At 37.5% G+C, this 21,962-nt stretch overlaps 3 protein-coding genes across 3 annotated transcripts in view; 1 reads left to right on the top strand and 2 right to left on the bottom strand.

Moving 5' to 3' along the window:
* Positions 1-2,608: 2,608 nt before the first annotated feature.
* MESR4 (misexpression suppressor of ras 4) lies at positions 2,609-9,362 on the bottom strand. The gene is made up of 2 exons (XM_034983951.2): positions 9,026-9,362; positions 2,609-8,909 (listed from the first exon to the last, which is right to left on the bottom strand). The coding sequence occupies exons 1-2, from the start codon at positions 9,074-9,076 to the stop codon at positions 3,627-3,629; spliced, it is 5,334 nt and encodes a 1,777-aa protein (XP_034839842.1). The 5' UTR covers positions 9,077-9,362; the 3' UTR covers positions 2,609-3,626.
* A 1,124-nt stretch (positions 9,363-10,486) lies between these two features.
* On the top strand, positions 10,487-14,403 carry MED19 (mediator complex subunit 19). The gene is made up of 3 exons (XM_034984116.2): positions 10,487-10,792; positions 10,885-11,259; positions 11,994-14,403. The coding sequence occupies exons 1-3, from the start codon at positions 10,612-10,614 to the stop codon at positions 12,152-12,154; spliced, it is 717 nt and encodes a 238-aa protein (XP_034840007.1). The 5' UTR covers positions 10,487-10,611; the 3' UTR covers positions 12,155-14,403.
* A 421-nt stretch (positions 14,404-14,824) lies between these two features.
* Ost48 (dolichyl-diphosphooligosaccharide--protein glycosyltransferase non-catalytic subunit Ost48) overlaps positions 14,825-21,962 on the bottom strand; it is a 52,607-nt gene continuing 45,469 nt past the window's right edge. Inside the window, exon 15 of the mRNA XM_034984098.2 lies at positions 14,825-21,824. Coding sequence (XP_034839989.2) covers positions 21,714-21,824 — 111 coding nt within the window. The 3' untranslated portion in view covers positions 14,825-21,713. The remainder of the gene's footprint in view (positions 21,825-21,962) is intronic.

Below are 21,962 nucleotides of genomic sequence, written 5' to 3'. Positions count from 1 at the left end.
ATCGAACTCTCGCGAGGGTGCGAGGAACCTGCAAGAGACTTATGAGCTTAATATGAGGTAGTTATTTCGAAATTACAGACAGACACTTCAATTTTATTTATTAGTACCTATCAATCAATCAATGTTTACGTCCACTGCTAGACATAGGCCTTCCCAAGAGCGCGCCACCACACACGATCCTCTGCCTTCCTCATCCACCCACTTCCCGCTACCTTCATAAGGTCGTCAGTCCAGCGGGTTGGAGGTCGTTCCGATTATTTATTAGTATAGATAATTATAATTATGGTTATTTACCAAATTTGCTGCACGTATTTCTATTATAGCAAAGAGTTTTGAGATCCATTTTTTATTGTATTTCACATAAGTGGATATTTTCATTTCATATTTAGGAACTTGGTGTTCACGATTAAGTAAAATAATACTTTGTGAAGTAAAATTAAAGTAGATATTTTTATATTCGTAGATTTTTATGCAATTTTATCCACCAAAAATTTGTTGTGACAACGTCAAAATCGTAGGTACTTTAGGCATGCATGGATGTCGTAAATAATCCAAATAATCAAAGATATTAAATCATAGACAGGAAAAAATCTCTATTTAAAAAAAACTCTTGATTGATAATGATATTTATAAAAAATAAAAAATAAATAAAAATCTTTTTATAGTTAATAAACTTCGTTTTATTATCAATGGTTAACAAATAAACTATTAATAAACTTAAATCAAAAAAAAAAAAAAACATTAAATTAAAACTAAAATAAATTAAATTAAATCTAAAACCTCGTCGAGACCACCGCAGCGAGGCATTGTACCCAAGATGCTGGCAGCATTGCCCCTTTGGATAGCCAAACTAATTCTTTGACCAAGGTAGCTGCCAGCTCTCGGGTCCCCGGTTGACTCGATAACTCTTTTCGCAATTTCTTCAAAAAGAGCTCGAGCCCCCGGGCCCCACGGCCCCAAGGTCTCCACACCAAAAGGCACGAATACGAAGCTCCCATCGAGGTTTTCATATTTGCGCCTCTTGGCCTGTTCGGCGCTGATGGCCGCTGCACCCGCCATAGAGGAGGTCGCCTGAATGTGGGATGCAGCTAAAGTGTCTACACAAGTTGCATCCCAAACAAGCGACCTGCCCATCTTCCACGGTACGAGCGTCATACCCAGGTCTTTTTTATTCGTAGAAACTTTTATAAGTACTTACGAATAGTCGGATGCATCTAGGGAAGGACATAGGCTACTTTTTATCCCGGAAAATCAAAGAGTTTCCACGGGATTTTTAAAAACCGAAATCCACGCGGGCATCATCTAGTAGGTATACAATAATGGCTAATGCTTCTACTCCCTGCTGGACCTCTCGCGTAGTAACACGTAGTGGTTAGTGGTTACACACTCTTTGCGTACCTACCTACTAATAAAAATAATCTCAACTTATAGCAACTGACTTTATTCCATTTAGACAATGCTTAATAAACTTCAATCTTAGTTCTAAACTATTAACTTCTTCAAGACATAATTATAAATTCCAATTTTCCCTGCTTCAAATCAATAGCTCCGGCTTTTCTGACCGCCATTTTACATCTGCCCTGCCCCCAATTTCTTTTTTTAAATTCTACTCTAGACAAAGCAACGCCGCTAACACTACGGACCTTACCTAAATATAAGTGCGTGTGAAATTGTTTTCAAGAAAGTCGCCGCGCCGCATCTGAGTTTCTCTTCAGTCTCCCGTTATGCGTAAAGCCTTCTGCGGAAAATATTAGGTACTCTCAAGCCCCACGTTCAGAGTAGGTACTCCAGAAATCGTCGAGTTAGGTATACAGCTCGGTAAATAATAAGTCAAGTTGCTTGCGCAGAGATGAGAGATTACTTCCTACCTTCTTGTTTTTCTACCTACAAGTTCCCTACAAAGTACAAACTCCTCTTTATCGCTTAAACTCGGACCTAAACAAATTCGTATTTTACCTTATCTTATGGAAATAAATTCTCGCAGATACCGCAGAGAAACTAAGTTTTCAAAAAACATTCGAAATTCATTTCTAAAATTTAGTTTCATTTGTGATTGGTTGGCGACTTAAAATGATTAACGCCCACTGAGTTTTTTTGTCTTTGTCATTTGTATGGGATAACGTAACAGAGAAAACCCTATGCTAACTTTTCTCCATGGACAGAGAATCATCATCATCATCACGATCAACCCATCGCTGGCTCACTACAGAGCACGGGTCTCCTCTCAGACTGAGAAGGGTTTTGGCCATAGTCTACCACGCTGGCCATGTGTGGATTGGTAGACTTCACACACCTTTGAGAACATTATGGAGAACTCTCAGGCATGCAGGTTTCCTCACGATGTTTTCCTTCACCGGTAAACCAAGTGACATTTAATTAATTAAAACGCATATAACTCCGAAAAGTTAGAGATGCGTGCCCGGGATCGAACCCCCGACCTCCAATTAGAAGGCGGACGTCCAAACCACTAGGCTATCACAGAGTATAAATGACCCCAAACACCTTATATACCAACACGCCAGTCCTGTAGTCTGTTTGCACCTTTGTAATGCTAACTGGAAAGTGAAATAAGAAGGCCCGGGGAATGTTTACAAATAAGAATACAATATTGGTATCAAAAATTGGATTTATATTTCGGATTGCTGTATACGTTTATATCAGTAACAATTTTTATTTTTTACATGACAGAATCGGCCGCACGGCCAGAATCAAGCATAACATGTCGTTGCTGTGCATGAAAATTCCGCTAAGTATGTGGAAAATCACAAGTCTTCAGGAAACTATTAAACTTATATTTTTGAAAAAAAAAATGCTTTAATTTTAGATCAAAATCACAGCTAAAATATGATATCTCTTAAACTAGCACACACGCAAAAGAACCAGTTTCTGCAGGCACACGCGCCTCTCAAAACTGAACAAAAAGGCATCAAAAAGGAAAATTCAAAAAAGTAAGCTCGTTTCACACACCGGGATATAAATTATATTATAGCTCAGTTAAAATAGACATTCAAGGTAACAATAATTCGCATAGGGCTAAAAATTGGTACGAAAGTTGGGAACATCCAATACAAATTGATGGGGATTTTTCACAATTCATTTATATATTGGTGTTCCCAACATTCATACCAATTTTTAACCCTATGCGAATTATTGTTACCTTGAATGTCTATTTTGAGCAGATTATAATTAGAGAATGCCCGCGACTGCGTCCGCGTGGATTTAGTTTTTAAAAATCCCGTGGGAACTCTTTGTTTTTCCGGGATAAAAAGTAGCCTATGTCAAGGCGCCGGGGAGCAAGCTATCTCTGTACTAAATTTCGTCAAAATCGGTTGAACGGTTGAGCCGTGAAAAGCTAGCAGACAGACAGACACACTTTCGCATTTATAATATTAGTATGGATTTATATCCCGTAGTGTGAAATAAGCTTCACAAATCGGATCTTGCATGCGCAGCGACGATGTACTTTTAATAACAATGATACATTTTTTTTCGTGCCTAATATTCTAACTTATAAGAACTAACTATAAAGATATACAGGTAAAGCTAAAGTATCTACAATCAATAAATTATATACAGATAACAATACAGTTAGTTAGTTATATACACTTAACAAATTTCGATTACACCTATCTGTAACCTGAGAAACTCTGGTTCTTCCGACACTCGGGACAGTACCATTTGCCTTTAGGCGGTACCATGATGCCCACGCACTCGAAGTGGAACCATTCGATGGGACAGCCTTCCGCGTCGCAGGCGATCATCTCCGAGACCTCGTCGTAGGGGCAGCGGCAGTAGCAGTAGACGCTCTCGCCCTCCCGCGCCTGGCGCACGGCCGGCCGCTGGAACGGGTACGGCAAACTTGACGTGCCCGAGTTCAAGTACGTCGGAGGAGGCACGGGTATCGGATTCTGCACGCTCGGCTGGTATATCTCCAGTGCCCCCTCGTTGCTAGAGTCCGAATCGCTCGACTCCATCGACTCTGAATTCATCAAAAAGCGGGGAGGCTCCGGATCGGGAATTGGTGCAGTCAACCTGATTGGTTCATTGTAACTAAACATCCTTTGCGGAATGACTGTCGATGGTATTTCCTTTTTGGCTTTATGCGTGATGGGCGAAGGTAAGTCTTCTTTCCTCCATTCTAATTTGGGTGGTAGAGTAGGTTTCAAGGCTGTGACAGTTTGTGGTGATTCTTCATCGCTAGAGTAACCGTAAAACTTGTTAGGTACTCGTCGCCTTTTAGAGGCTCTCTTGCTTTCTGCTGATTGATTAGGAGTGCTCTTGATGTTTGGTGGCGGAGCTACTGCGGCCGGCGTAGTTGCTTCTGGGATTTGCACTGTATTGGATTGTAAAGATATCGTTATTTTATTAGGTACCAAATCTGGCGTTTCAGCATCAGATTTTGCAATAACACCTTTAGGAATGGTCATCTTAATGGGTCCATGCTTTCTGGAATTCCTAGATCTCTTTTTCTTTTTACTCTTCTTTTTACTGCTACTTGTTTTCACTTTTGTTTCAACTTCCTTAGACTCTTTTTTGTCTTCCTCAATTTCTTTTGTTTCTTCTTCTTTGATAGGAGTGGTACAGCGACTCACTTCTCCCGACATGGACCCACCCTCAGACGGTGCTACAGAAGCTAGAAGTAACAGTTGGTTACGTTTCTCGGTATACATTTTGTTTGCAATTTTTTGTGGGTTTTCATCATAAAACTCTTCATCTGTTTCACTCTCTTCAGTTTCTAAATCACTTTCGGCAATCGGTGGTTCAGCCTTTTCAGGTATTAATATTGGAGTTTCTGCCATTCCCATAACATCCACATTTGAACCATTACTAATCCTTCTTTTCGAAAGCGATTTCTTTTGCTTCTTTTTCTTTTCGTTTCCTGAATCATCTGAGGAATCAGAATCTGATGAACTGCTAGACGAGGAGCCACTGCTCGAGGAGCAACTGCAGTTAGATCCGCAAGAGCAGCTGGAATCGCTGTCGCTGCTGCTACTACTAGAGGACGAAAGTCCATCGTGTTTTTTCTTGGGGGTTTTTTTCTTTTTCTTTTTATCAGTGGCGAAAACATCATCGTCGCCATTTATGACAGTTGGTATTATACAATAATCGTGGTCTGATTCGCATACATGTTTTCGAATAGGAACCAAGGGGGGTGTCTTTTCTCTTTGTTTTTCTACCTTGGCCTGATATTTTTTAAAGTTATCCCATATTTCTAAAACTTTTTCTTCACTCGGTTTTTCTTCCTCAGTAGGTTCTACTTTTTCTTCTGTATTAGCCGGCGGCATTTCAACATCCATGATTACTGGGGGTTTTTCATCCACTTCTGGTTTACATTCTTCAACTTCAGTCTTAGGCTTATCTCGAGGGTTCTCATCCTTGATTTGCGAAACTCCACTATCTGATTCGTCACTACTATCACTTTCAGATAAGTTTAGTGCTGGTAAATTAACATCTATTAGTAATGCATCTTTGTCTTTTATTTTCTTCTTTTTACCTTTTTTGGATAATGGCTCAGTTCCAGCCTCAGATTTGTCTGCAGAGCCAGGTTCTTCTTTTGGTTTATCATCAACTAAATCGATAATAGGAGGTTCTTTGGGATTCTCTCCTGAAGACTCAGTCTCAGGTGTTTTCTCTTCATCCAAATTCTCTGTCACTAATTTCTTTCTATGTTCATCTAAATGTTTACTAAGAAGTTTTTTAGATACAAATTTTTCTATACAGCCCTCTTCCGTACACACATGGGGGTATTCTTCTGAGTGAAATCTTTTATGTACCTTTAAACTGACAGCTCTCGTGAATTGCAGAGTACATTCATCACAAACGAAAACAGCTGGGGGTGTGCAAAAATGATACACATGTGGCCATTTCTTCTGCAAACATGTTTTACACAACACACTCTCTGTGCCATGCTTCCAAAATAAATGATTGGTAATGTCCGGCTTATTTCTATAGGCTATACCACAGCGATAGCATAAATGGTGCAGTTTGTGTTTCCACACATGGTTGGACAGACGTGCTTGGCTTTGACAAAACTCTAAACATACATCACAAGTGTGGTGTATCTTTCGAAGATGCACCATTAGTCTAAATGATGAGGATATATTGTCTATGTTACAAAAACAGCATCTATACTTAATTTCATAATCCAAATCATACATTCCAGGGCATAAATGGCATAATAATTCACTATATGAATAAAAATTGTTTTTACACATAACACATAGCAATATTGTTTTCTGGTGCATTTTACGGTTATGTAAATAGAGATCTTTATGAACAGACGTTTTGAAATAACACTGAAAACATTCAAAAATAAGGTTCGGCTGAACTGTGTCACACTTATCTACACTATCATAAGAGTCTAGGTTGATATAAACTGAGGAGACTTCTGAAGCGGCAGCTTTCACTTTGGCCGCAATGGTCTCCGGCATGAGCTCCTCAGCTGTGATACTGTCCACAGTGGCCGAGAAGCGGTGCTCAGCAACCATGTGAAGTGCAAGCTGCTCACAGTTTACTGCAATTTTACGCACATGATTGCAGTATATGCAGTTAAATACAGTTGAAGTTAAAAAGACTTTCAGGAGATCTTTCATTGGATATTTATGTATTGGCCTATCAAGAGTTAACTCAGTTACGGGGATTTCATCTGTCACTTCAGGGTCTTCAACATTAATATCTTCAGAAGTTAGATCTGGTGGTTCAGGATTAGGTGGGACCTCTTCTTTTATTTCAACTTTTTCCTCATTTGGTGGCTCAGGCTCATTTTTTACTTCTGTTTCATCTTCCGTTGGTGCTTCCATGGGAGCACTGTCTTTAGAGTCTGTTGGTTCCTCTTTATTTTCAGGAATATTTTCATCTATGCTCATAGCTTTGTTATCAGCTGGTAATTTTTCACCAGCATCACTGTCTGATGAATAATCACTAGATGAATCTTTATCCAGAAACTCCTTAGGTACTCTCACAGTCAGCTTCGGTACCCTATTTAACGTGTTGATCTCCTCTAATTTATTATCATAAATAGTAGATTTGATTGTATTTTCTGGCTTTGTTTCAGGTAGCCTGGTTATCTGCTCAATATTGTTATTCACAAGGGTTTTAGCTACATGCTCAACAGTTGTCGTCTTCACAAATGAACTATCAGCTTTATCACAAATTGTCATTTTTATAGGTGGTTTTGCTTGAGGTGTTGATGAATATAGAGGTCTTGCTGAAGGCGTCGGATCCGGTGGTTTGTCTTTTTCATACCTTTTTGGTGGTCTTCTATTGCGTGTCGGAGGCTTATGAGCATATTGCTGTCCAACTTTTGGGTCCACTGTTGAGTTTATGATAACTGGTGAGTTGGCAATGTTAAGGCTCAACTTCAATTTAATACCACACTCTTTTTCCTTTTCTATTGGTTTAGGGGAAAGCTCCTTTTGTGTTATCGATGTTACATGAGATGGGGATCCATGCAGATTGTCTGTGTCAGGTGCATCACTGTCGTCGGACTGATCTAAAAGTTCCTTGCCGTTTGGCACAGCAGAGCTAGGGTCTTTATCTTGTGATATTTGATTAATAGGGCTAAGCGAAGCTTTGTCAATATATGAAGATTTGACATTATTTGTGGAATTTAAAGCTTGGCTGGTATCTTTACTAGTAGATGCGGAACTCTCCAAGCTTACGCTTGCGTCACTGTTTGCATTTATTATACTTGTATCACATATATTGGAATTTGATTCTATCCTCTGAGACTGCAATGTTGTCTCGTGTCTTATTTCAGTCACCTCTTTTTGTTCAATTGCTGGCTTCAAAAATTCTTTGGACAACACTGGAGGTCCATTAGGAGCAGTTTCATAAATGTTTTTAACTAATTTTGCATTGTTCGACTTCATTGAATTCTTACTAATAAGAACAGGCACAGGTTTCGGTTTTACATTATTACAGTCGTGATTGAAAAAGTCATCCTTCTCACTACAGATCTCATCACAGACGCAGCACATCAAATAAAAGCTCCCGTTATAAACTTTGCAAAAGTCCTCTTTAACATTGTAGTTGAATTCTTGCACATTGTGTTTGTTTGTTAGATGTGAAGACAACTTCTCTGCCTTGGAAAACATTCCTAAACAAAATAAACATATATGCCTGCTGTGCACCTCGCGCATGTGTAGAAAGAGATTCCAGTTCTCGTAGTACGTGCCGCAAGCGGAGCACAGATAAACTTTGCGAGTCACTCTCGAGGGGCCACTGGTGTTACTGTCTGTGCTGGGAGCTGCCTCTGGACTCAACGCGGGTTCCTTCGCTTGTGCCCGACACACGAGTTGATGCTCTTTGAGCATGGCCAGGGTCTTAAACGACATGGAACAGCACTTCCGACACTTGAACTTCACCATGGGCTGCAAACCTAAGCTCTGAGCGTACTCTTTCAGCTGGGGCCCCTTTTCCGTCTTACCCTTTTTGAATTGAAATAATTGGCTCTTGGGCACCAGCCGCGGCACAGGTTTGTCGTGCTCGTTGTCTGCGGTGCAGTCATTGTGTGATGCAACATTGTGAAACTGACTATGGTCCAAGCGTTTGGGAACAAGCTTGGGTACTCGAGGAGCAACCTTGGGTGTACTTGTATCACTGGGTTTGTTTACTAACGGTTTTCTTTTCTTGTTTACACTATTGACTGTGAGTGGTACAGAATTATCGACAAAAGGTCTCTTGCCCAAGTGTATCCGGACTGGGTTGATACGTTTCCTGTCGTGCGACGCGTCGGCGCTGGGTCGTCGCAGTTCGAACGACTTCTCGGAAGGGCTGGCCTGCTCCCCGGCGAAGTCGTGTCCATTTGCCGTGAGTTTATAAGGCCGATCACTGTACAAGTTCGCCAGCGACGTTGTACTGATTTTATCGTCCTTAGCGTTGAAAATATTACCATCTTCCATAGTTTTCTGGAAAAATGAAACACGTGTTCGGTTTGATTGGCGAGAAACAAAAGACGAATAAGAGGAAATTAAAATTATTCGAATTATGAGAGCGACAATAACAATTTCATGATAGACTGTACCTCTGAAGTCGTACGTCCAGTACGAGTACAATAGAAGTGATTTGTTTCCATGCATCCGTTTGAATAGAGTACTCCTTACATCAGGCCTAATAAGAGGCAGCCGCGGGCTGGTCATTCCCGTAAAATGGCGTCACTTCGCTGAGCGAGGATTGCTGTTATCAGAAGCTTTGCACTTCTTTTGTACTACAACTGGCACGACGTAAAAACATTTTTTAGCCTTTATGGCTTAATCTTATATAATAATAATAGCTGTAATTGAACTCGTCGAACTGTTTATTTCCAAACACATCGAAAAATTGTAGCGCGTTACGAGAAGCTAATTCATGAACCATAAACCACCCATAAACTACATTTTCTACTTTATTTTTTTAAATTAGTGATGTCTTTGAAAATAGAGTTTTATTTTATACACGTGGTCTAACCATAGAGAAATTGGACTAGTAGAAACGGGTAACATTGGTAACTATGCATAAGTAGTGAAAATTCTGTTAGAAAAGTGTAATGGTGGCACCAGATGCTTGCGGCAAATAAAATATGTTGCTATATTTGAGAGTTAAAATTAAATATTTATAGAACTAAAATGAAAATTAATGCCAGTGTTATTAAAACAACATTTCAGTTCACAAGTACCTCTGCTTGAGCGAGAGGGACTGACGGGGCCACGCTAGTTGCATATCTAGTATATGTATATTGTATATCTGTAATTTAATAACTCTTATTATAACGTGACAATATTGATTATGTTTTGTCCTTATCACCAATCACCGTGGCCACTTTATTTGTCAAGATGTATTTTGTACGTGAGATCTTGACAAACAACGTAAAGTGCAGTTATGTTGACCATAGATTAATATGTATATGATGTTGACTCAAGGATACCTATTAAAGAAATAATTTTTGTTGTTTTTGAAGTTATTGTGCAATATGGATTTTTTGTTTGTATCATGTCTGAATTTAGTTTTTTACAATAGGACGTCCTTCTTTCTCGTCCTACTCGAAGAAATAATCTTTCTTCCCTTCTCTTTTTCTGTAGTTTTTCCTAGTTCTTTCGCCAATCTGATTTTATAGGATAGAATTTAAGGAATTATTTATCAAAAAAACCACGAATCTACGATGAACCATCTATGGCTACATCGATTCTATCATCGATGTTTTTGCAAAATCGAAAACCTTGATGTTGAGTGTCTAACATTACGTAGTAGCACCTACTTCCAACTTCTTTGGTGTCTAAAAATCACACCACAGACAAACGTAGTACACTGCGTAGGTAGTGATCCATCCAAGTAGGTATATAGTAGATAATCTATGGATTAGGTACATACCTGTGGTACATGTCCATGGCAGATGTCCATGGTCTTTGCCACAGACAGCCTGATTTTTTTAGAAGCAAAGAGTAGGTACCATAATCAGTTCACTACGTCAAACACTACGTCATGTAACATGTTATTGGTCTGTGCACTACGTTTTTTAGAAGGTTTCGCAAAGGGAAGGGAAGAAGATTTTTGCAATTTTGTTTTAGTATTTTATCATTTTGTTTAGAGAATTTTCGTTTTTAAGTTGGTTTTTAAAGACAATGCAGATGCAAGATGATGTCTGATCAGTTTAGGAAGGTCGAGCCTTATTCTCCGAAGTCCTCACCGCGAGGAGCGAGGTCACCAGTGGTTTCACGGCAGGATTCGTCAGGAACCCTCAAAACTACCATTTCACTCGGCAAGAATCCTTCCATAGTGCATAGTGGACCTTTCTATTTGATGAAAGAACCTCCAGGTGAGAAATTGTACCCCTAACTTGTAATAACAACAAACAGCAATATGTACATAAACTTTTGCTCTAAAATTGTGTATCTTTATTATTTTCAGCGGAATGTGAACAAACAGGGGCCACAAACTTGATGGCGTATTATGGTTTAGAGCACTCGTACAGTAAATTTAATGGTAAAAAACTGAAAGAGTCGCTATCATCCTTTTTACCGAACCTGCCTGGTATTCTGGATGGCCCAGGGCAAGAAGACAATAGCACGCTAGGTTCTGTTATAGCCAAAAGGCCGATCGGTGGCAAGGAGTTGTTGCCGCTGACGAGTGCACAGCTGGCAGGGTTCCGGCTGCACCCGGGGCCGTTGCCTGAGCAGTATCGCTATGTCAGCGCCGCTCCACCAAAGAAACACAAAGCCAATAAACACAAGAAACACAAACACAAGGACGGTGCACCGCCCGGTCAAGACACACCTTTACAAGGTATTAATTTATCACTAACCCTATCATAAATGTGAAAGTGTGTTTGTTTGTTGGTTTGTCCTTCAATCACGTCGCAACGGAGCAACGGATCGACGTGATTTTTTGCATGAGTATAGTATAAGACCTGAAAAGGGACATAGGCTACTTTTTATCCCAGAAAATAAAAGAGTTCCCGCGGGATTTTTAAAAACCTACATCCACCTGTATGAAGTCGTGGGCATAAGCTAGTTTTACATACATTATACCAAACAGATTTGTCTGCTTGGTAGATTATAACAAATTAAGCTTATTGTTCTTGCAACTAAGTCATTGTAGAACAAGCCGTATTTAAATCATCATCATCATCATCATCATGATCAACCCATCCCCAGCTCACTACAGAGCACGGGTCTCCTCTCAGAGTGAGAAGGGTTTGGCCATAGTCTATCTCGCTGCCCATGTGCGGATTGGTAGACTTCACGCACATTTGAAAACATTATGGAGAATTCTCAGGCATGCAGGTTTCCTCACGTTTTATTTATAATATTCCTTGAAGTACGAGGATAGTTCTTACGGATAGGAAAATTTAATTCACCCCCCCCCCCCCCCCCCAAATTTTCTAAACTTCACCCGAGCGAAGCCGGGGCGTGTCAGCTAGTATTTAATAATAATAATATCCAGATACTTACTCTTAAATAAGTTTAGAGAGATGGTTAGATAGCTTTAGTATGCACATTGCACATCCTCTCTTACAGACTCCTCAAACCCCGACACATATGAGAAGAAGCACAAAAAACAGAAGCGCCACGATGACGACAAGGAGCGCAAGAAGCGGAAAAAGGAAAAGAAGCGGAAAAAGCAGAAGCACAGCCCCGAGCACGGCGGCCTAACCCCCAACCAACACCCCGTGCCCTAGGGCACTGCTACAAATGCCTAGTTATAAGGTGACAGTGGAAACGCATCTGTTTTGTATTGCACAGTGTGGGTAAGGACTTAGCTGCCCATAAATGCAAAACTTTGCGACTTTTCAAAACTTTTTATTTGAAAAATGTAAATACTTAATTATTATATGTTTTTGGGACTCTTATAACTAAATTACTTATGAAATAGAAACATTATAGAAAAAAATATGAAAACTGCTCCAAATATCTAGATTGCTTAATTTTACTCAAAAATGATAATAAATTCTTATGTAGTATTTCGTTTACGATTTCCAAAAATTTCAAGTATGTAATTGTTTTTGTTTACTACTTAGTTTATTTTATCATACAAATGTCACATCCGGCTTTACTCACGTGTTTAGTCGTCGTTAGCCCGACTAGTTTCTAACTATCCTTCCTTCCTTTTTCAAAGGGAGTCAGTTTGTACTCTTTACATGAGTAAAGCTGGGTTAGAGATATGTATAATGGAAATCACTCACGATAGTTTATTTTAATGCTATAATTGGGTATTTGACTCAATTATAGCATTAAAATAATTCATTTTTTATTACTTTATCGTAAACTAGGATAAAAATAATGACGTAAACTGAAAAAACTAATTAAATCGATCAAATAACAAAAAAGTTGTAAGCAATTAAAATATTTCTGATTAGACAGAGATAGCGATATAGCATTTTGACGTCACACTTTACTAATGCCATAGTAGCTTCGTGCGGTTTCATACAAATTTTCGTTTTGTGAGAAAGGGATAGAAGACCCTTCCCACTCCAAAATTAAAATGCCTGTAACTTTGTAAATCTTTGTTGGGTTTTAATATTTTTTTCAGCGTACGTCATTATTTTTATCTTTGTTTATAATAAAGTAATAATATTTATCAAATTCAAAAGTAGGAAAATACCCAATTATTTTATACTTGTTGTTTTGTAAGTAATTGTAAGTTGTAGATGTGTTTCTTAATCCAAGATTGTACAGACTTTTTTCTGTTTGGGACAGTATGGGGAAATATATAAAATTTGTAAAAAAATAAGTATGTTTTGTTTAGATATTTTATTTTGTAGAAAGTTCACGCTTGACCAGACAAAACACGTATTTTTGTCACATGAACAGCAATGGTCACCAAAGACAGTTATCTTGTAAATATATCATTTGTTTTAACGTTTAAGACTTCCCCATACTACCCGCAACTAGCAGGGTTGAGAAAAAAAAAAACGGTTAAAAAATGATTTTTTGTCTGAAACATTTTGAAAACAGTTTTTTTAAACGTGTTATTTAAAACAATGCCAATCCTGCTAACTACCATTGACATCTTACGGAATTCCGCGAGCGGAAAATGCGGAATTTTTAACCTGTGCGGCGTATTGTCTGCGCAGATACGGCGCTCCCATATCCTTTCAATATTATACTGTGGTACAACGTAGAGGGTTTCCGCCATTTAGTCCTTGGTATCGGCCAGAAATGCTCTTAGATTTAAAATACCTATACTCTCGTGTCAATAGCTTTGTTTCCTATTTTTTATGCTTAGTTAATCTTCTTCTTCTATATTATAAAAATGAATCGTTAAATGTGTTGCTGATCGCAAATCTCGAGAACAGCTGAACCGATTTCGCTAATTATTTTTTTATAATATTCCTTGAAGTACGAGGATGGTTCTTACGGAGAGAAAAATTTAAAAAAAAAATCCTGAAAAAGAATCGACTGTTAGGCGAGGCGGTACGAAGTGCGCCGGGGCAGCTCGTTCTATTATAAAGCAATCGAAGTTATCAAATGCTTTGGAAAGATTAGAGATAAGAATTTATTATTTATTTTTATAAACGATAAACCTTTGCACATGACGACTTTTATCTGAAAACCTACCCTCTTTCTGCTGCAGTCAAAAAACTGTCAAGTGCGAGTCAGACTTGCGCACCGAGGGTTCCGTACTCTGGCATTTTTTCGTTATTTTTCACGATAAATCAGAAACTGTTGTGCATAAAAATAAATAAAAATCTGTTTTAGAATGTACAGATAAAGCTGTTTCATATAATACTTGGTATAGTTATCTGACTTTGAAAATTGAAGACGCCAAACAGTGTGCGATTTTCTGTTTTGTGATTTCCTAATTATCATGTACCTACCTACAGAATATTTTTAAGTTTATAACTAATGTAGTTGTAGTATTTAATTGTATGTAAATATGAAAACAAAATACCTACAAAATAAATAAAAATTTTGATAGAATGGTTAATATTTTTCATTTTCCTTATAGAAACCACCTAGTTAAATGTACCGCCGTGTTATGTTTGACGGCCGCCAGTGACGTTGAAACCTCCATGTTTTGTTAGAAGTTTGGGCTAACTGGGGTTATTCCACTAATCCCCATCAATGGGGATTTGTGAACTTTTCTTCTACAAATCCCCATTGCCGTCAACTGTCCTAGCGTATCTGTGTTGAGTAGTCTAGTATCTGCTATATATTATAGCAAGATCAAGTCTAGGGTTTGAGTGCAGTTTGGGAATTGGGTCAAACTCAAGAGGCTATGTTGTAATCGAAAAAAAAAACAAGACTTATCCATCCTGCAGTGTCTTAGTTTAGAATATAAGTATACCCAGATAGTGTAAGTACAGACCCTAGATATCCAATCAAAGTACATAAAATGAAACTCATAATAAATTGTCAGAGGGCGAAAATTTATTCAAATTATATCCACATTTTATACAATACATCATAATGTCGGTTTCGCTTCCTATAAAAAGACGTCCTTAGTTAATTACAAAGAAATAAATTATTAGTAATGCAGCACCAAAATACATACACCATACTTACAAAAAATTATAATAATAAATTCCTACTTATATTTAACCATCTCGAGGTCAAACTGCGCAGAGGTATCTAATGGGAGAAGAATTACAAATTTCAATATTTAACTTGGTAGACCGTATCACAGAATAAAGAACAGGTATGTATGTATCTCAGACTAAATGTTAAGGAGACTTGGCATTAAAATAATAATACCTTGTTAGAGCAAGCTAGGTGTATAGAAAAGCTTGAAGAGTTTAGCTTTTTTTTGTTGAGCACGTTGTAGTTTGTGCCCAACAAACCTCTGTGATAGTAATTTATTCCGAATATTACGAGGTTTTATTTAGTTTTCTGTTTTAAATTTAGTATTGAAGGTGTGTAGAAGCCATTTATGGTGTATTCTTGTGTAAAAGTTGTAGCGAACGCAAATTATGAACCATAACCTTTCATACGTATTTCTTTTGTTGTTTTGTCCCTTTCGGGTATACGCATCTGACAAGTCTCTTGATACTTAGTCTGAGGTATATATACTCTATTCACGGAGAGAAGTTAGTATAAGGCTCTCTCTGTTACGTAGTCCCATTCAAATGACAAAGACAAAAAACTCAGTGGTCGTCAACCATTTTGAGTGGCCACTCAATCACAAAATAAACTATTGTTCTAGCTAATTGTATAGGTAAACTACCCTCGAAACTCAATCACTATTTCGTGTCTAACTACCGTATCTAGACTAATACTATAAGGCCAGAAACATACTTGCAACTCGCCGCGTGTCGTGTTTTGAGCCAAAACAAAACTATATTTTTTGTGACATGAAACACACCAAACATTGTGGCTAGATGTTAGCATTGTTTATATGAAACCATCGCTGGCTGCCAGTCATGGCATTGGCCTTGTGTAAACAGCTTTTCAAGCCAGATCGAAAATAGAGCGCCCATCTATTTTTCAAGCCAGTAAGACTGGCGCAAACGCACTGGCTTCGTATAACCATACTTTAATGGCTCAAAGGACATACACTTCGCGTCACGTGTTACAGGTATGTTTTTACCCTCAAACTATAACACATTTTGGTGCGCCATGGCACTATGCAAACGACTATTCTATTATATCTAAATATGGCGTTTTCACGTAACTACAAATTGGCTGCGAATTTTATACTTAGTCATTTAATATATTAGAGCTCTCACGAGAAAACATGTTAACTTTGGCAGATGATAAAATTTTGTATAAATTATATTGTGAGGGTAGTAGAACAAATATGTCAAAATTGTAGTCTAGTACTATAGCAACAAAAATTTACGAAAAAGTGTGAGCGAGAGCGCCGGATGGGTCTTAACAGACACAACTGACGAACAGACAGATACACAGACAACGAAGTTAGTAGCTATCTTTTTTGTTTAGAGATATGGAGCCCTAAAATACTTCCACCCAATTTTAGCTTCCGTGATAAGATGTATGTAACTGAAGCTCTTTACAATATGAAATAATCAACTACCCTCCATTCCACATAATTCACCATCATACAACGCCAGCCAAAATAAGTAGTTAAAATGAAAGTAGCCTTCCAGAATGACTTCAAATTGATATAATAAATTCTATATATGGTTTCATTGGGGCTGTTCATTTGTAATATACACTTTTCTTCAAGCTACTACACATAACTGTGTTGTGCGCAATTTAGTCGTTGGAAGTGTGCCTCAAGCGGGAGAAATGTGCATGTCGTGATATTAAAATATAACGTAGGTAGCATTCCGATGTGGGCGACTTGGCGACGCGACTCGCGACGGCGACCAGTCACCGCGACCCTGTTGCGTGTCACTCGGCGAGCTGTAGGCAGTAGTCGCTGTCGTCGTCGCCGGTCGCGGTCGCCAAAATAGAAATGCTACCTTAGGACTCCGATCGCCTCTGTCGTGTCACGACACATCACAACACAGCAATGTGTATGCTACATTATACATGACCACACTGAATTGAAAAGATTCAAACTAGTTCCGTCCTTTACACTACGTTCCTTGCAGAAAAGGACGGAATGATTTCTACTCATATCAATAATCAATTTAGTCTAGTCATAGTTTCACTGAAATATGGTAAAGCAATTATCTTAATAAAGAAATTTTTTTGTTTAATAATAAAGAAATGATATTTTACATCTTTATCCGTGGATTAATATACCTACAGTCCCTTTTACAATCCAAATCAATGCAGTAGTTAGAAAATTGTAGAATTATATGGTAATAAAAAACATGGTAACTTGAATAAGAGACTAAATACAAGTTATTTAAAAATAAATAAGTATAAACGGATATTTTTAAATAAAATTGTACCTAAATTTTTCGAAGAAAATTTTAACGGATTTTGTTTGGGGCCGCAAAATATTCCCGAAAGATTTACATAATTTGAATCCAGTTTTAGTGTACATCAAAAACGCTAGTGGACGTGTATTCGTCAACCTATCACATTGCACGCGGTGAAATTTTGAGCAATCGTTTTATACAATTCATTCTTTCTTGGCAAAAATTCCTCCAAAGTACAAATAATAATTCTGTCACACTAGCGATGTTTCGGTCCAAAATTTTAAGTATTTGACATGACAAGAGCAAGACAGATATAATGCATGAATTTTAAGTTCTCACGGGCCATTTTAACTTTTTGTGTCAACTGTCAATTGTCATGTCAAAAGTACGATTTTAGTCCTTACTAGATAATACCCACGACTTCGTCCGCGTGGATTTAGGTTTTAAAAATCCCGTGGAAACTATCTGATTTTCCGGGATAAGAAGTAGCTTATGTTCTTCCCCGGGATGCAAGCTATTTCTGTACCAAATTTCATTAAAATCGGTTGAACGGATGGACCGTGAAAAGCTAGCAGACAGACAAATCGCCATACTTTCGCAATTAAAATAATATTAGTATGGATTATCAAGGTGAATCGTACTTTTGACATGACAGTTGACACAAAAAGTTAAAATGGCGCGAAATTTCTCATTTTGTATGAACTATACACAAAACATACACCACATGTAAAATATAGAGACACAAAATACACAGTAGGACAGATCTCAAATGTACAATCAAGGAAATAGTTTCTTTTTTGCAGTCCAAAATCACACCCGGGTATCCAAAACTTCTACCTGGCTTCGTAATAGCTATATTTTATCGATAAGAAGTGTTTCGAAACCAGGGCGCGGTAGATTTAGTACCAACGAACAAGCCATACCTATTTGTATGTGTTTAAATTTTTTATTATACTTTATCATTGCCATTTTTTATACAAAGTGAAATATATTTGTCGCTAGTGTGACCGACGCCTTATGTCGAGGAACTTTTCTTTTCAAGTCATCTAACTACAATATAAAACATTTAAATTTACATATTTTCTGTTTTCTTTTTTTAGTTGAATAGTTTAATTTCGTGTTGCAAAATCTAAAAAAATATTTAACTTCGGACTTTTTAATTTTAATAAATAAATTATATAATTTGTAATCTGGCAAGTTAAAATGATACAACTTTTTATGGTACAAAGCGAAACTTCGGCAAGCTAAAATAATATTAATACAATTATTATAAAAAAAACTTATTAATAGTACCTATACAAAATATTACAAAATAAAACATAAATAGTTAGTTTATAATGCACAAGAAATGTTACAAATTAAAATAATAATCATCAATAGTTAAAATTTAAAATGATAAGCGAATAATATTTTACTATACAACATAAAAGGATCCATACAATATACAGACATACATGTAAAAAAATTCATTGTTTTAGTTTAATTGGGGAATAGTCAAAATGCGAGAGAAATTAGTTTTTCAACAGTTTTTCAAAAACTTTTTTTTCCCGTCCTATTTCGAATAAGCGATTAACGGCAAAAAGTTTTGAGCTATTGGCAAAAAACATGGGAATTATCAATAACTGATGAAAAATAATGTTATACAGGACCAAACTAATAGGTGAAAATGGAAAAAAATGAAAAACATTTATTTAACAAAACAGTTTTGTCAATTTTGACATTGTCTGATAACTGAAGACCTTGGTTGTATCTAGTATTCTTTTTTAGAAATTTTCCAATACGTATCAATGTTGTAATCTACTCGTTTTCATGATAAGTTCACCTAATTTTATCAAGTTTATTAAATACCATCAAATTGTCAAATCAATAAAACATAAATAACAACTAGTGACATACACACACACACGCATGGCAAATATAAAATTATCAAATATTTATACATCAATTTTATGTCCATCAAATAAAATTTTAAATTTTTTATATTGGTAATAATAAACAATCATTATTATTAATAAATTATGTACAAATTAAAAAAAATATAATAATTGTAAATCGTAAAGAAGTAAGTAATGATAATTATTAAATTCCATTTATTTAAAATAATAATAATTGTTAAAACTCACGGATAATCATATCGTAAATCGAATCGCAATTTCGATCGTATCGGAAAATATAATACAACTTTTTATTATACAAACGAAATGTTAAAACAGACTAAAATATTTACTCAGTCCTATTTTTAAAATGTGTAACTAAATAAAATTGTGATTTTTATTAAGGTGGAATCATACTATACAATCGCGTCAAATAATTACCACTTAATTTGATTATTACGTATGCATCGCGTAATGGTACGGCTCCACAATCGGGTTACGGCAAATGGTTCGAGTTCGGGCTTTTGCGATAGTTCAGCGTTTGTTAAATCGAATGGCCACACTATTCGAGATACGGCAAATGTTTTGTTTGGCGAATTTTGAAACAAGTTTAGCAAATCAGGCGGCCGGCAAAAGTAACATTCTGTGACAGCGAATTTGCGTGGGATTTTAAAAAAAACTAACCCAAACAGTTGGCGCGAATATGCGGAACGATACGATTGCGTTGGTCACATAGTTCGCGATATCACATGATCCCGGTAGTAGAGTCGAACCATAACCGCGTCACTGAAACGGTCGAAGTAAAACTAAACGCGCACAGCTTCCATTAAACCAGCTGTTCTGTTTGGCGGCCGTTTTAAATACGGCTCTTTCACCATCATAATATTATGACCACTAGGCAGCGGTACTGCTTTCCTATGAAACTTTCAATTTGTAATGTGATTCTGGCTTTTAGAAAATACTACGTTTGCTCACGAAAAAGCATCGCTCAAAGCTACTATTATAATATCAAGTTTCGTATCAACATTTAATTACAAATTAACAGCAGAATTATTAACTCGTTCGAAAATTTCACTCGCAAATGCTATTTTAAAATGCATTTTTACCAGTTATTAATGAGCTTTCTACAGTTCAAAATGGCGGAAATTGAATGTTGGAATCGAAGATGCGTCTAGTATCACAATTTAAAAATGACAGACTACATATTACTAATCAGTTCTATTCCTAAACAGGGTTATTTTTCTAAATTCTCGATATGAATCTAAGCCTTTAGAGCTAGCGCGCACCACGGTAAATTTCCGTACGTTTTTCCCCCACAAAATCTGTGAACTATAGAACTACATAGACGTGTGCGCACTGAGGAACTATTTCCGCAACGGATTTTATATTCAAACTAGCGACGCGCCCCGGTTTTGCATGGGTGCAATGTAGATACTAATGTGGTGTCAGTGAGGAGATTATAGGCGCCGCGACACAGACGCCACCGTCTCGTTTGTTGCGCATTAGTTTTTAATCTTACGATATTTCATATTATTTTAATTTTGTGATATGTCGTAAGATATTATTCTAAATTAAATGATGTAAAGGGCAATTTTGGTCTAAATTGAATATTACAGATGATCAACTATTTTATTTTGATAAGAATTAATAGTGTGTCAGTAAAAACACCCTCGAAAGTAAGGCTTTGTTTCAGATCACATTTGAAAATGATAAAATCGATTATTGTGAGCCAACTTTAAAAGATACATATTATATGCTATCGCGGACTTTTTTGTAGAACTTTTTAAGAGAAACAATTTCACCATACATCGTTTTCGTGTAACTTTGACCATTTATGCAGCGCACGCCTCGGAATCTCTCAAATGAGAGGATTTTCTCGGACCTAATTCACATTATTTCAATTTCCCTAGGGATCTCTAACTTTTTGAGAATTAAACTATACCTACAAACCTTCCTCTTGAATCACTCTATCTATTGGTGAAAACCGCATTAAATTCCGTTGCGTAGTTTAAAAGATCTACGCGTTCATACAGACAGCGGGGAGCGACTTTATTTTATACTATGTAGAGATTTGCGGATTTTGGAACGCACCGTACCGTGGTGCGCGCTAGCTCTTAAATTTGCAATAGCATTGCTTAAAATTGAAATCTTTACACTATGTCAGCTCGTATATTACGTTGGACTTGCGAATTGCGATCCGTAATATGGTAAACCTTTGCCTATAATGGCTCTTGTATGACTTGTAAAGCGCATCACGCGACGTCGCTCGGCGTCCTAAAATGAACATTTGCGTCCTTCACCTAGTGTGTATGTTGCTATGCGGTTTCATGTGACGTAGCTCGGCGTCGGAGGCTAGTATGCATCTTGTATAGTGCTTCACGCGACGTCGCTCGGCGTCGTAGGTTCATATGTATCTTGTATAGCGACTCACGCGACGTGGCTCGGTGTCGGAGGCTCTGTATACTGTGTAGCGCTTCGCGCGACGTCGCTCGGTGTATCTTGTAGAGCGACTCACGCGACGTGGCCCGGCGTCGGAAGCTAGCCTGTATCTTGTGTAGCGCTTCACGCGACGTCGCTCGGCGTGGGGCGGGTCACAGGTCCTTGAGCAGCGCAGACTTGGCGTTCTTGAGTTTGTCGAGGCGCTTGGTCAGGTGGCTGTTCTCAGTCTCCAGCTCCTCCACTCGGTTGAGGGCCTCTCGCGCCTGTGGGATAGACAATTACTTAATATTACTTTTATAAGGAAAATACAGTGAGATAATATTTTTTACCGCTACCCGTAATACGTAATCATTGGCAATGATTCTGATGGCAACAATTTTTTTTTTAATTTTAGAGTATTC

Source organism: Maniola hyperantus, chromosome 3 (genome assembly GCF_902806685.2).
Source record: "Maniola hyperantus chromosome 3, iAphHyp1.2, whole genome shotgun sequence".
Lineage (NCBI taxonomy): Eukaryota > Metazoa > Arthropoda > Insecta > Lepidoptera > Nymphalidae > Maniola > Maniola hyperantus.
This window is presented reverse-complemented; position numbering and strand designations above follow the sequence as displayed.

Coding starts and splice junctions, on each gene's coding strand:
- MESR4 (XM_034983951.2), bottom strand. CDS start 9,076: ATGGAAACAAATCACTTCTATTGTACTCGTACTGGACGTACGACTTCA. Junction 8,910..9,025: donor CTGGACGTACGACTTCAGAG/GTACAGTCTATC, acceptor TCATTTTTCCAG/AAAACTATGGAAGATGGTAA.
- MED19 (XM_034984116.2), top strand. CDS start 10,612: ATGATGTCTGATCAGTTTAGGAAGGTCGAGCCTTATTCTCCGAAGTCC. Junction 10,793..10,884: donor TTTGATGAAAGAACCTCCAG/GTGAGAAATTGT, acceptor TATTATTTTCAG/CGGAATGTGAACAAACAGGG. Junction 11,260..11,993: donor TCAAGACACACCTTTACAAG/GTATTAATTTAT, acceptor CCTCTCTTACAG/ACTCCTCAAACCCCGACACA.